Genomic DNA, 12,985 nt, shown 5'->3' with positions numbered 1-12,985 from the left:
CTCAAGGTGGACAGGTCAAAACCAACTCAACAAATGAACTTGATGGTACCAGAAAGTGACTTGCATATATGTGGTACTTTGCAAGGCTGTTTTGAAAGATGAGCTCACAACGTATTTTTGGGGGTATGGCAATTATTGTCCTTGGTTTAACTTTTCAATTGTTGTTTTCTTTCTTTTTTCCTCTTAATTTGTTATGAATAGATTCTAGATCCCATATTGAGCCATCAAAGTTTGACATGGATGAAGCAGAAGCTGCCAATATCATTTTGGGTTTGTCACAAGGAAACTCAAGATCCTGTACTCCATGTCAGCCATCAGTACCCCCATCTCCACGCTCGCAATCTAAAACCCCATCCCCAGCAATGTTTGGCTCCTTCAAACACCAAACATTTATACCCATCTCCAAGTTTTCTGGTTCTCATCATGGTTCAGCTCATGTCACTCCAACTCCATGGGGTTCTTCTAGTACTCCTATATCTGGCCGATCATCCATTGAAATCACCTCACCTGGCATGCCTAAATACAGCACTAGTGCAACACCCACATTTCAACATAGTCCTGGGTTTGCCACTCCAGTCAGTCCCAATAAGTTGAAGATGCGAATGGAGCATGCAAGAAACCAGTCACAAGAAGTCAACAGGAGCGATAGTATTGACTCAGGGGTTGAATGTATACACAACACAAGATCTCCAACACCAGCACATCATGGAGCGACTGTTTCCCCAAGTCACAATCTGTCATCTCAACTTGTTTTGTCCCCACCCAACATCATGTCACCCCCAGCAGCTAGACAGCAAGTTACACAAGGATATCATCAATCAAGCAGCACCTACTTTGAATTCCCTTCTCCTTCAGATAATAAGCTGAGAAATGCCCTCTTAGCACCAGGAAGTCAGGAGGCATGGCCAGTTACTCATGAAACTCTACAAAGTCCTATCGTTGAGAAAACGCAATCACATTTAAGGTTTTCTCATGACAAAGTTTCCAGAACAAACCTGACAAAAGAATTTGAAAAGGTAGAGGGCAGTGTTCTCATTGACGGAAATAGGATGGCCAATACAGCTTTCACGAAGACGCCTCACATTCAAAGATCAGTCATTCCATCTTCATTCTCTGAAACTTCAGGGAAACAACAAGGTGTAGTGGGATTTGCTGGACAGAGTAGCAGTTCAAATGAGCAGGTATCACAAAGTCAAGTTCCTGCCGAACAATTGCAAACTCAAGCAGCTCAAGAGACCTTAGCAACAGGAGCTGTGACTGGATCAAAGAGCAATGAAGATAGCAATGGTGGTGATGGGGGTAAACCACCAGGGCAGAATGGTAAGCAGTTAATAATATGTACTTGCTTAGCCTTCACTAGAGAGGTTTCACAACACATACAGATACGTCAACGTGTAATACAAAATCCAACTCATGGCTGACATGAACGGATACGGTTATCTGTATCTGTATCCGCCACTTGCAAAATCTCTCTATTTATGTCAGTTAAAAGATTTTGGTACTTTTTGTAACAGAAAACTAATTATCCAAAGATTTACACTAAACTTAAACCGATTGAAGAAAATGATAGTAGAAAGTTTACCTAAAATATTTCTAGCTGAGGTGCTATAGTTTTTGTGAAATGAGTTAAACAATGTCACGGAAATATGTTTTACATGCTAAAATAATTTTTGTGACATGTTTTAGTCATTGTCCAAAACTACAGCACCTCAGCAAGAAATAACTTAAGGGAAGCTTTCTACTATCAATATTGTCAAACTGTGTGAGTTTAATGTAAATTTGTTGACAAAAAGTTTTGTACCCAGATCCTTTAAAGCATGTTTGGCACTTTGTGCAGCTTAAAGAGGAAAAACACAGTGTGGAGTGGCAAAGCCCCAAGCACCTATGGCATAAAGGCATTTGCTGTTTTGTTGAGCAGCATGATGTTTTTTCTTAACATTTCATTCATTCATTCATTAAAATTACTTTCAACAACATGGGATGACATGTGCAATACGAATAGGCAAATGTGTCTTAAAACTCTTAAGAATGTTTAAACTTAAGGTGTCTTACTATTCTAGTGAGTGGTTGATTCCTGACCAGTATTCCATGTTGGTGTTTTATGCTTAAGGTATGTATTTCTCTAAGCACTAATGTTTGACTTATTTATCAATGACAGTGTGGCCCTGTGTTGTTCCTCCTGGTCATGTTCCAGTGTTCTACTGGCATTCATTGGTTCCAATCTTTAATATCAGTCAGCCAGTTGCTTCAACTCCTAGCAGTAGTGCTGCATTACCTACAAGTCATCCCACATCACTCAATCAATCTCAAGGTACATGTATGTACAATATACAATCGTGCACGTGAGGGAGTAAATGGAACCCGAGGCCAAGCCCAGGGTGCCATGTCCCCTTGAGTGTGTACAAAACCCATGGACCCCAGTCACAGCGTGCAACAATTGTTTTGTTATACCTTTGTATAATTGTTATTCCTCTTCTCGAAGTTCTGTTGTCATCTTCAAACATTATTACGACGGACTGTTCATTGTTTAATTAGCAGACAAATAAGAAACAATTTCCTTGTACCCGCGGTTGTTTCGTACACAGCGCTGGAAATCGACCAACGCTGGGAACGATCAAGGTGATGTACACCGGTGTACATCACTTTTCATGTTACCTGGTCCGTCGAACCATGTAACATGCGTTTTTGTTGCGCGTCACATGATTGGTTCTCGACCAATCAAACTTCACAGTTTGTTACCGAGGTATAACAACATGATTTGTATACCTTTTATTATCATTATTGCATTCAATCAATTCAGGCATGCAACTCTTCCGTGTTTCCCGCGGAATTCCGCATTTAACAAAAAAATTATCGCCGCCAAAATGAAGCATCTCGGAGCATAATAAACCTCAACATTTTTTAGGGTACCATTGTGGGTCTCATGTCTCATGGCGTTTTGGCCTGCCTCGCTCCGCAGTTGCATGTGCATTTGAAAATTTTCCTCTTTTCTTTTCAACGGCTGCATGCCTGTCAATTACAAACATACAAGAAAATTGTCACTTTAATGTACTCGGAGTTATCAAGATAATGTGAACTGTTTGAGGTTCTCTTTTTATTAATGATGTTTTCACTTGATGTTTTACCAGGGGCTGTTGTGGTTACTTCTAAACCTGGATCTAGTGGAGTTCTCTCGGCACCATTCAGAGACAACAAACCACAACCCATACAGTTGAGTAAAGACATGTAAGTCAAATCTCACAAATTTGGTCTTGTGCTAGCAAGAGCGTATAAGTTTTGACCTTTACTGTCTGTTGAAATTATCACTGTTGTGCTTGCCAATGTCACATAGTGCCGCCAAAGATGTATCGCATGGTAGCTAGGGAGCTATTGTTTGTTTATCGTATTACCCGTGTAACCATTCCGTGTGACCGTCCTTGGGGTCAAACTGGAAGTTTTTCCCCAAACCACATGATTATTTATTTAAAATGTTATGTTTACAAGAGAAATATTCAACCCATTGACCAAAAAGCTGGGTATTCTTGTATGTTAATAAATAGTTTTGAGCTCAAGCTATACTTGTTTGTGTGGTCCAAGCAGTGCCACATATTGCCACTGCAAATGTTCATCAGATTTAAGAACCTTATCTCCACCAAAAGTAACCCTTAAGATTTAACTTGAGCACAACTAGTTGCTTCTCCAGTTTGCCACTCACCTTGATCAACTTGGGCATGTGTGTCTGGAAATAATAATAATAATAAACATTTATATAGCGCCAAATCCATTAAAAATGCTCCCAGGCGCTTTACAAAAAAAAAAAAAAAAAAAAAAATGTTGCGTTGTGTTGTGTTGTGGGTTGTTTTCTTGAGATACACACTGACTGTCTGAGTATTTATGAAAAGATTTTAATGCACATTTTCAAGAGTTAGATTAGAGCTCTGAAAATCATTACCATATGGAAATATTTTGGTTTGAGTACGGCTAAATGCTTATGTTGGTTTCAGCATGTACATACCAGCTGCCTTAAAATTGATACATTGTGTGCGAGTTCAGGCATGCAGGGCATGTAGCACCTGATTCAATACTGTTGATTTGTTGATTTGATAGTGCCCCTTACAATATACACAGTGCATACAAGCTTTTACACATCAATTCTTGTTTAGGGCCCATTTATTTGCCAGTTCACAGAGCTGCTCCCAATCACTAAATTAACATACTATATTCTCTGAAGTATTAAAGTCAAAGTTAATTATAACATTAAAGATGTGAATTGATGCAGAAGCAAGCTCTGTTTAACATGTACCTTTTCTTTGGTTTCAGTGTGAATAGTCGAGCATTCAGTCCTTCAGCTATGAGTCCACCTGGTAATAAACGTCGCTGTCAATCACTTAGCTCTCTACCTAAAGATGCTCATGAGAAAGAACCAAGAAGTCCCAGAAAGGTTAGTTCAACTCCAACATACAGAAATATTGCCCTTGGTTTCCATGTGTTGTGTTATGGCCATTTAGCCTTATTGTGATAGGAGTGTACTGTTTGGTTTGGGTATATACACTGTACAGACAGATTTACCCATACCTCATAGTGTTGTAGTTTTGTGTCCCCTGTATCTCCAAATAGCTTTTGGCCGTGGCTGAGTGTTTGAACTTGAGTTCTGAATTTAACCGTAATTACTTTGTATTACCCAGGAATAAATTGATTCTTGTGAGGGTAGAAATTGTGGATTAGCAAACTGCGCGCCAATTTGACAGCCGATATTGCATTCTCAAAAGGAGTTCAGATGCTTTTAGTACTCCAAGAGGCCCAAATGAGAATGTGCAACAGCGCCGAACACTTTTAAAAGTGGGGTGGGGGGGGGGGGGAGAAATTTTGTTTCCCTATGGTTTTTTTTCTTCATTTGCACAACATATCATGTATACACACAGGTTATGTTGGGCTCACAAATCAGAAAAAGAAAAGGTAATGCTGTCGATTTAAATATAGGAATCAAACTTTAATAATAATTTTTTTACTTTTTATTATTTTGGCGGATATAAAAAAGGGGAAAATTAGCTTACGCGCCGACTCCCAAACATGCTACCTTTTATTCCAGAGTCCTGACCGTGGACCCCTTGGCTATTGGGGCATGATACAAATTTGTGTTATTAACATTTTATACAAAGTTACATATAACTGTACATGCAGTCGTCGGCTTACGTGCGTGCTTCAACAGAGCATGGGGGTGGGGGTTATGATCTTCAGGCAAAATACCGTTTCATCATTTAACGACTGTTGTCACTAAATATGAACTGCTATTAAGTAAACTAGACTGATTTTAGGGGCTCAGGGTTATTGTTATTATTATTTTTTTGGGGGGTAGGGTAGTTGTAGTGTATGTGAGTGTTTTCACCCATTGGTCTTTCCCACATACATGGCAGAGTATCCGCCGCACAAAATTGCACCACACTGGCTAAGATTATTTGTGAAAAAAACCCAACACTGTTATACATGTGTCAAATGTCAAGAAACGGACTTGCTTGCGGGGCATTTATGTTTCCAAACACAAGTTTTTTTTAAAATGTTACATTTAGTCTCTATTTCAATGTCTTCTGTCATTTGACATCACAGAAACCTGTAAGATTTGTGTATAGTTGATGGTTAAGTACAGATTTCTCCTTGTGTAGGGCTAAAATAATCTTTTATTTTGTTTAATTCCATAATAGTTTAATATTTAATATTAATTTTGTTGTAGATAAGAGATAAGGATCATGTCCGTCGCCCTATGAATGCGTTTATGATATTTAGTAAGCGACATCGAGCTCTTGTTCATCAACGTCATCCCAATCAAGACAATCGCACTGTTAGTAAAATCCTTGGAGAGTGGTGGTATGCGTTGGGTCCTAAAGAGAAACAAAAGTATCATGATTTAGCTTTTCAGGTGAGTCCAACATAAATCCAACCATAGTTACATGAGGTCATGTACATCTGGGCTTACTGTATGTACATGTAATGTTTTAACTTAATAAATAGTATACACATATTGACTGGCAACGAGGTAACTAGTGTACGTCTATTCCCACGAGAGACTTTGAGTGACCAGAAGAGCGATTCAGCCTCGGGAAATAGGTCGCTCTTCTGGTCACTCACAGGCCCGAGGGGGGAATAGACGTACACTTGTTACCGAATTGTGCCAGTCACTATGTGTTTTATAACACAGCTCGGTCTTAAAATGTCAAATAAGAACAGAAAAAGGAATTTTGTAGTTTGTTCACGCTTCAAGTCATGAGAGGGCGTTGTTGCCGCAGGCACTATTTGCAAAGACTAGTGCCCGCTCTGGTACTATTCCCGCAAAACACGCGCGAGCGATCACTAGCCTATATTAGTTCATCCCACATGACCGTGTTTCAGCCAACCAGAATACAGAAAAAGTAATAGGTGTGTTATTACGTATTATATTGAGAACTACAGTTCCCTAAAGAGAGCATAGCGGCTGCAAGAAACCACAATATTTGACCTCTTTAATGTTCCAACAAGAGCGGCAGCAAAAGGTCAAAGAAAACGTCAAGTACCGAATTGACATCTTCCATTGTTTTCCATGTTAACAAAGAACCAACAGCTTTGAAAAAGAAAGGGCACCAAGACATTTTGCCTTGGTAAAGGGCACCTTACATGTACGAGGAAATTGTTAAATTATACTTGATCAGTTCAAGGGCATGAAGGCATTGACCAGGGGGCAAGGAGGCAATTGCCTTTGTGAAGTATCAGGACTGTGTAAGCAGCATCAGTAAAAGCAATAAATGTTTATTTGATAACACCCCCATACAAATATTGTGCCTAATTGTCTAGGATGGGTTTGCAATGGTTCATACCTTACAATGGTTCATACCTTACAATGGTTCATACCTTACAATGGTTCATACCTTACAATGGTTCATACCTTACAATGGTTCATACCTTACAATGGTTCATACCTTACAATGGTTCATACCTTACAATGGTTCATACCTTACAATGGTTCATACCTTACACAGTACTTTCTTTGCTGCTTGTGTAGCGCAGTGCATGAGTGCAGTTTTCTAGTAGAAATGAGACATAGATGTGAAGTGCTGTAAATCAAGACAGAATCATTTTGAGGGGGTGTTAAAATCATTTGAGAGAGTACTTGTTAATATACTTGTGTTGTGGTCTCGCTCTTGGTCTTCAGATTTCATGGTCTTACAAAAAAATAACTCAAAATGGAAAACATTCACAGCAATTGGGATTTAAGTAAAGAAGTCACTCAAAACAGTTCATTGTTAAAATTTGGGTTTTATGCACGAAGACATGTGGCTTACTGCATAAAGACTTTACTCAAAACACATGCCTTAGTTACAACATATTGCTGGTCTTGTGTTGGGACTCATAAAATCCTATTTAGAGGAACTTGTCTGTGGAAATTATCATGTAAACATCTACATAAAAGAAAGATGTTTGAATGATTTTAAACATCATCATATCTTGTTTGAGATTGCGTAACTCAAGCATTGTATTATGTTCCTGCAAGAAACAAATGCAAAGTTGAGTTTAACACCATCTACTTTTATAAAGGATACATGGAAAAAAGGAAATCATGGTATTGACAAATGCTTTATATTCCCCTTAGGTTAAAGAGGCTCATTTTAAAGCTCACCCAGACTGGAAATGGTGTAACAAAGAGAGGAAGAAGTCTGCTAGTGTAGTTCCTCCTGAGCTGTGTGATAAGATAGAGGCTAGACAGAGACACGCCTCAGAGGGTGAAGCAAGTTGTAGTGGTACAGGTTGGTAGTCTAAGAAATCACAAACTAGTCAAAGTAACAAATAGATTTAGCTCTTCACTGCTTTCAAAAAACATGGAAAGTCAAGGTCACACATTTGTTCATTTTAATGCAACTTGAGCAATAAAGTTTGTGCAAATTGACTTACATACGTATTTACGTATGTAACATTAGTGGCAGGTCTTGTAATTTTCAGCACCCCTACTGAATTTCCCAAGGTACCCCAAAATCACAACGCCAGAATAAAACAATTTTTACTCCTTAAGTTATTAATATTTACATTATGTTTACAATCAATCAATAAGTCAGTTATAACCTCTCCTCAATTCCCAACATATTCAATTCCCAACATGTTCAACTCAATATCTAACTCCAAATCTCATATGAAATAGATTCAGATTCTGTTTCGTCTTCAACACTACAACTCCAATCTTCACTAAGCATTAATTTGCAACTCCAAATTCTACTTGGCAATAATATGCAACTCCAATCAATCTCCAACTTCACTTAGCAATAATATGCAATTCCAAATTCTACTAAGCAATAATATGCAACTCTAAATTCTACTCAAATTCACCTAGCAATAATATGCAACTCCAAATTGTACTCAAATTCACTTAGAATCAATATGCAATTCCAACTTCGACTTCAAATTCACCTTGCAATAATGAGCGATTCCAAATTTCACTTAGCCAACTATGCGGCCCTCCAAATACTGTTCTGTAGGCATAAAAGCCAGTGTTCACTTGCTCAAACAAATACCTCCTGGATGCAACCTCCATGTATGCATCAGTCCAGCCCAGCTGACTTCCCTGTTCGCCCCATTGTATCGTCTAATGGACGCACTTCAACTAAAAAACTTTGTGAAGAGTCTGTTGCACGTGGGCTGTGTGTATGTGCACGCGCTTAGAAATAGATTACGCGCGCGCTTAGAAGTAGGTTAGGCGTTGTTACTTATAGCTATGAATTGCGTTCCGCGTGATAATCTTGCGCGTCTGACATGAGGAAGTTAGTTGTTTATAAACACTGGTTGTCACAGCTTACCCCGCAAGGCACCCATGACCGAAAGACAATCTAGGCAAACTCAAATAATTATAGACAAGTGACACAAGAATTACATATTTCCAATAAATAATTACAAGTTTAATAAATACACTTCTCTCCAACCTTCACTTATTTCGGTCTATCTCACAAATTGATATTAAATGAAATCCAACTCAATGAATGATTTAAATACTTTGGTCACAACCTCTTCCAAAAGGCCTTCTCAAATTCAGAAAGGTTTTAAATAAAACAGACTGTGTCCAATTTCTGCCGACACAAACCTTAGTCAAATTAAAGGAAACTATTTGACCGGATAAATTTATCCCAGTTTAACAGTCACCTTGATTATGGCACCTTTTCTAATACATACAAACTATGCCCTCGATCAAAATTTGGAGTCACATGTACTTAATATTTACAATTACAGAAATCCCCAAAACCCACAGCTCTAGAGTGTTCACTGCTCTAAGCCTGGTTAACGTTTTTGTTACACACAAAGGAAAAGCAAAATTCAGCTATAAACTTGGGGTAGATTTTACTCCCCAAAATTATTTACAAATATCAACTCCCTTCAAAAGAGCGACAGTAACACTGGCGTCAAATACACACCTTTTTTAGATAGGTTATTGATCACACTCAATCAATCAAAGTCAACGATAATAAGTAATAACAGTTACGTCTTTTGGACTATTCTCTCTGCATAAATATCTTTCACATTAGCGGTAAACAGTTACACAATAATAAGTAAAGAAACATTCCCACCGGATTATAGGCGACTGGCATCCACTTTCCACTCCACAAAGATTAAAAGCTAGACAATCCCAGCTTCCACACAGTAAACACAAATCGGTCACAAAGTTCAAAGTTCACAAAGTTCTCACAAAGTTGTTGCGCCCTCTATTGTTCACGTAGCAACTATGACTCGGGACGTCTTACATCGGCCGACACTCAGTCTGGCGGTTCTTCTGGCAGTTCCAAATTACTCACACCCAGGGGTGAAAACCATGGTTTCCATAATAGTATAGCTCTTGAAGTCCAGCTCTCAGAATTGTTGTCTCACTTCAACCAATTTGCCTTAAGATTAACAGCAGCCTGAAAATCTGCTCTGAATTTAGCAATTAATGGCGCACAATCACAAAGATTTGCTGAGACCAACACCCAGTGCAATTTTCTGTCACTGCATCAATGATCCGCTCTCTATCTAAGATGCTGCTAGAATGACCTCTCTCTACCAAACACACAGCTAGCATACCCTCACTCTCCCTGACCGCACCCATGTACTCAACATACCCCAAAATTTCACCCATTCAAAACTTCATACTTGAACGGAACATAATGCCTTAAGGAATTTCTGGGGGGGGGGGGTTCTTACCACTGCAGACTCAAATAAGGCAAAGCATTTAAACATAACAAAGACACAGAATAACCCCCTACTGGCCCTGCCTACTGATGAATTATTCATGAGGTCAGCAAACTATTACTAAGCTCACAGCTACTGAGGAGGGAAATACTATATACACATGTCTCCATGAGGTTAAATTCTGACACTGGTCATTATCAACCGTTTATACAACCCACGTGTAGCGCTCTCCACCAATAGGAGTAGAGAAACTGTCTGGGGTATTTATGAATATTACATAATAATATGAATGACTTTGGCCCTTCTGAACAAACTTTGAACTAAAAAATCGTTTTGGATTACAGCACTTTTGTGTCTAAACTTTCTCAAGTGTCTCAATAAAATAGTGTTTCCTGTAACTAAAGCAAGATTACTCCATTCTAAATTAAAATTTATTTATCAACACGGTTTTCTTTTTTTCACACAAAATGCACTGAAAATATTGCATTTATAAACAATAAACAAGTTGTGTAACTTACAGTCTATCCATTGGTGGTTGTGCCTGCCGAATATCTGGTTTTGAATGTTACTTAAAATACAGATGTTCAAATGTGTTGACTGTATGTTTAAATACCTTCTGTTTTTATTATTTCTAAATCAGGTCAAGAACTAACAGCACCAGGTACTTTAGTTTCATTGGCTTCGCTGACATCAGAAGGCAAGCAAACCAGCCATGCAGACAATCAGGAAGATAAGCATCAGGAACAAACTCAAATCAAGGTATAAGAATAATACCAAGTCCTTATCCCCCATTTCACAATAACCGTCACTTTACATAAGTGCCCAGGGCCCAATTTCATAGTGCTGATTAGTGGCCAATTTTGTGCTTACTGTGCAATTTCTATTTCATAGCGCTGCTTACCGTAAGCACACAAAAAGGCATGCTAACCTTCCAGTGCTTACCGCACGGAAATAAATGACGCCACAATACAAATCCACGGTAAACACGCAATTAACTGCCCAATTTTTCTGCTAACCTTTGAAATACCCTAAGGCTTAAGCAAATTTTTCTGCTACAGTAAGCATGCAAATTTGCTTACCGTTAAGTAGCGGTATGAAATTGAGCCCAGGTCATCGGGCCAATAACATTCCTTTAATCTTTCTCAGCTCCCTGGGGAGTATACAGCCCTGAGCTGCTGTCGTGCTCCAAAGGCTTTTTCAAATACAATATCCATGTGTACCCCACAGGTACCCATTTATTACCCTGGGTGAAGACAAGCCAATATAGTAAAGTATCTTGCAAGTGCCGTGACCGGGATCCGGACCCACACACTAATGATTTAGCCATCAGAACTTGAATTTGATGCTCTAAACCGCCATTACACCCTATCTTGTATTTGTTTTGATCCCTTCTCAACTATGAAGTCCTATGTAACATCAATAGTGTTTTTAAAAACAATTATTTCTTTGGCACAACTAGGAAACCGCAATAAGAAGATCATCATGATGACATTTATACTAGTCAATCAATTTCTTAAATAAAAAAAAAGGTTTTGGATCTACACGTACATGTGCTACTTAAAACGGCATACACTCTTAGTTGTTGTTTATCTTACATCTTCTGTTTTGGGCATTATTGAGCCGTCATTTTTTGTCTTTGCAGATTTTAAATTATAATTTGGAACAGTAGCAGGGTGATTCTAGCTGTTTTCGCATACCAAACAAGTTTTGAAAAATAACATTTCAAATGTAAATCTTTCTTGTGGGTTTCTATGAAATAATTATTTGTTTTGTGTGTTTGTGTCAGATTCCAGTGCTGTGCGTGCCTCCCAAAAAGAGGTCGTTGAGTGCATCTCATGTTCCAAGCAGTGCTCAGGAATACAAACATGTTCACTCTGCATGTCAACCACTTGTAAGATCTTGTACTTAACTCAAATTTATTCAAGACTATAATAAAATCATCCTCATCCACATAAATGGTCAGTACATGACACATTTTCTCATGATAGTATCATGCTTTGCATGTAAATAGCCAAGACAGATGTCTGAACTTAACGTCATTATGAAAAAGTAAGCTTCTACATGTTCAAAGGCAATTTTGACTTGAGCACTTTTAAGTGTTAAAACACTTCGGAATCTAGAAACCTTTTGCGCACAGGAATAGGTTTAGTTTTTTTTTAGAACTGCAGATTGATTTGTTTTAAAAAACAAATAATTATTAAACATGAATAATGACTAAAATATGTTATTTTCCCAAACCTACACAGACAAGAATAAGAATAAAATGAAGCATTAAGGAGGAACTTGTGTCTATGATCTTCCTTTCCTTCTGTCCTTCTTGTGGAAACTTATTTCAAGATAGTTCTTTATGTTCCAATTCAATAGAAACCAAAACAGAGTTGCAAATCCTCCATGTTGAAGACTCCAGATCAAGCGTTGACCTTACTGGGACAACCAATACGACGACGGTTAGAATCCGAGGAAACAATGAGCGATGAAGAACAAATGGTGATTGATGAAGAGGGAGATGATGATGTCATTGGTAAGTATACTCAGCTCATCAAAGTGTCCTGTTTATGTAATCTCAATAATATTTATAAGGGTCAGAAGATTCATCTATGCGTTGTGGAGCTATTGGCTAGCTTTGCAGTTAACATTTTCAGTCTATTCAGGACCCAATCATAGTTAAGTACAGTTTCCAATTGTCTGTTCTGAGAGCCAGTCCGAAGGACACAGCAAAAGTGGTTAGTTTTTTTGCTTAAGGGCACAATTGTTTAGACCAGGACTGGAACCCACACTCTACTGATCAGAAACACTAGAGCTTGAGTGCAGTGTGCTTGACCACTCAGCAACA

General features: G+C 38.4%; 1 protein-coding gene across 3 annotated transcripts in view; it reads left to right on the top strand.

Annotated features, from left to right (window-relative positions):
• Nucleotides 1-12,985, top strand: part of LOC139951714 (uncharacterized) — a 48,391-nt gene that overhangs the window by 10,402 nt on the left and 25,004 nt on the right. For 2 of the 3 annotated variants that reach the window (XM_071950761.1, XM_071950760.1), the window contains exons 3-11: nucleotides 202-1,320; nucleotides 2,159-2,311; nucleotides 3,129-3,225; nucleotides 4,300-4,420; nucleotides 5,708-5,893; nucleotides 7,598-7,751; nucleotides 10,793-10,911; nucleotides 11,939-12,043; nucleotides 12,517-12,673. In XM_071950761.1, the coding sequence (XP_071806862.1) occupies nucleotides 202-1,320; nucleotides 2,159-2,311; nucleotides 3,129-3,225; nucleotides 4,300-4,420; nucleotides 5,708-5,893; nucleotides 7,598-7,751; nucleotides 10,793-10,911; nucleotides 11,939-12,043; nucleotides 12,517-12,673 (2,211 nt within the window). The remainder of the gene's footprint in view (nucleotides 1-201; nucleotides 1,321-2,158; nucleotides 2,312-3,128; nucleotides 3,226-4,299; nucleotides 4,421-5,707; nucleotides 5,894-7,597; nucleotides 7,752-10,792; nucleotides 10,912-11,938; nucleotides 12,044-12,516; nucleotides 12,674-12,985) is intronic. The other variant, XM_071950762.1, reaches the window with a different exon arrangement.

Source organism: Asterias amurensis, chromosome 19 (assembly GCF_032118995.1).
Source record: "Asterias amurensis chromosome 19, ASM3211899v1".
Lineage (NCBI taxonomy): Eukaryota > Metazoa > Echinodermata > Asteroidea > Forcipulatida > Asteriidae > Asterias > Asterias amurensis.
This window is presented reverse-complemented; position numbering and strand designations above follow the sequence as displayed.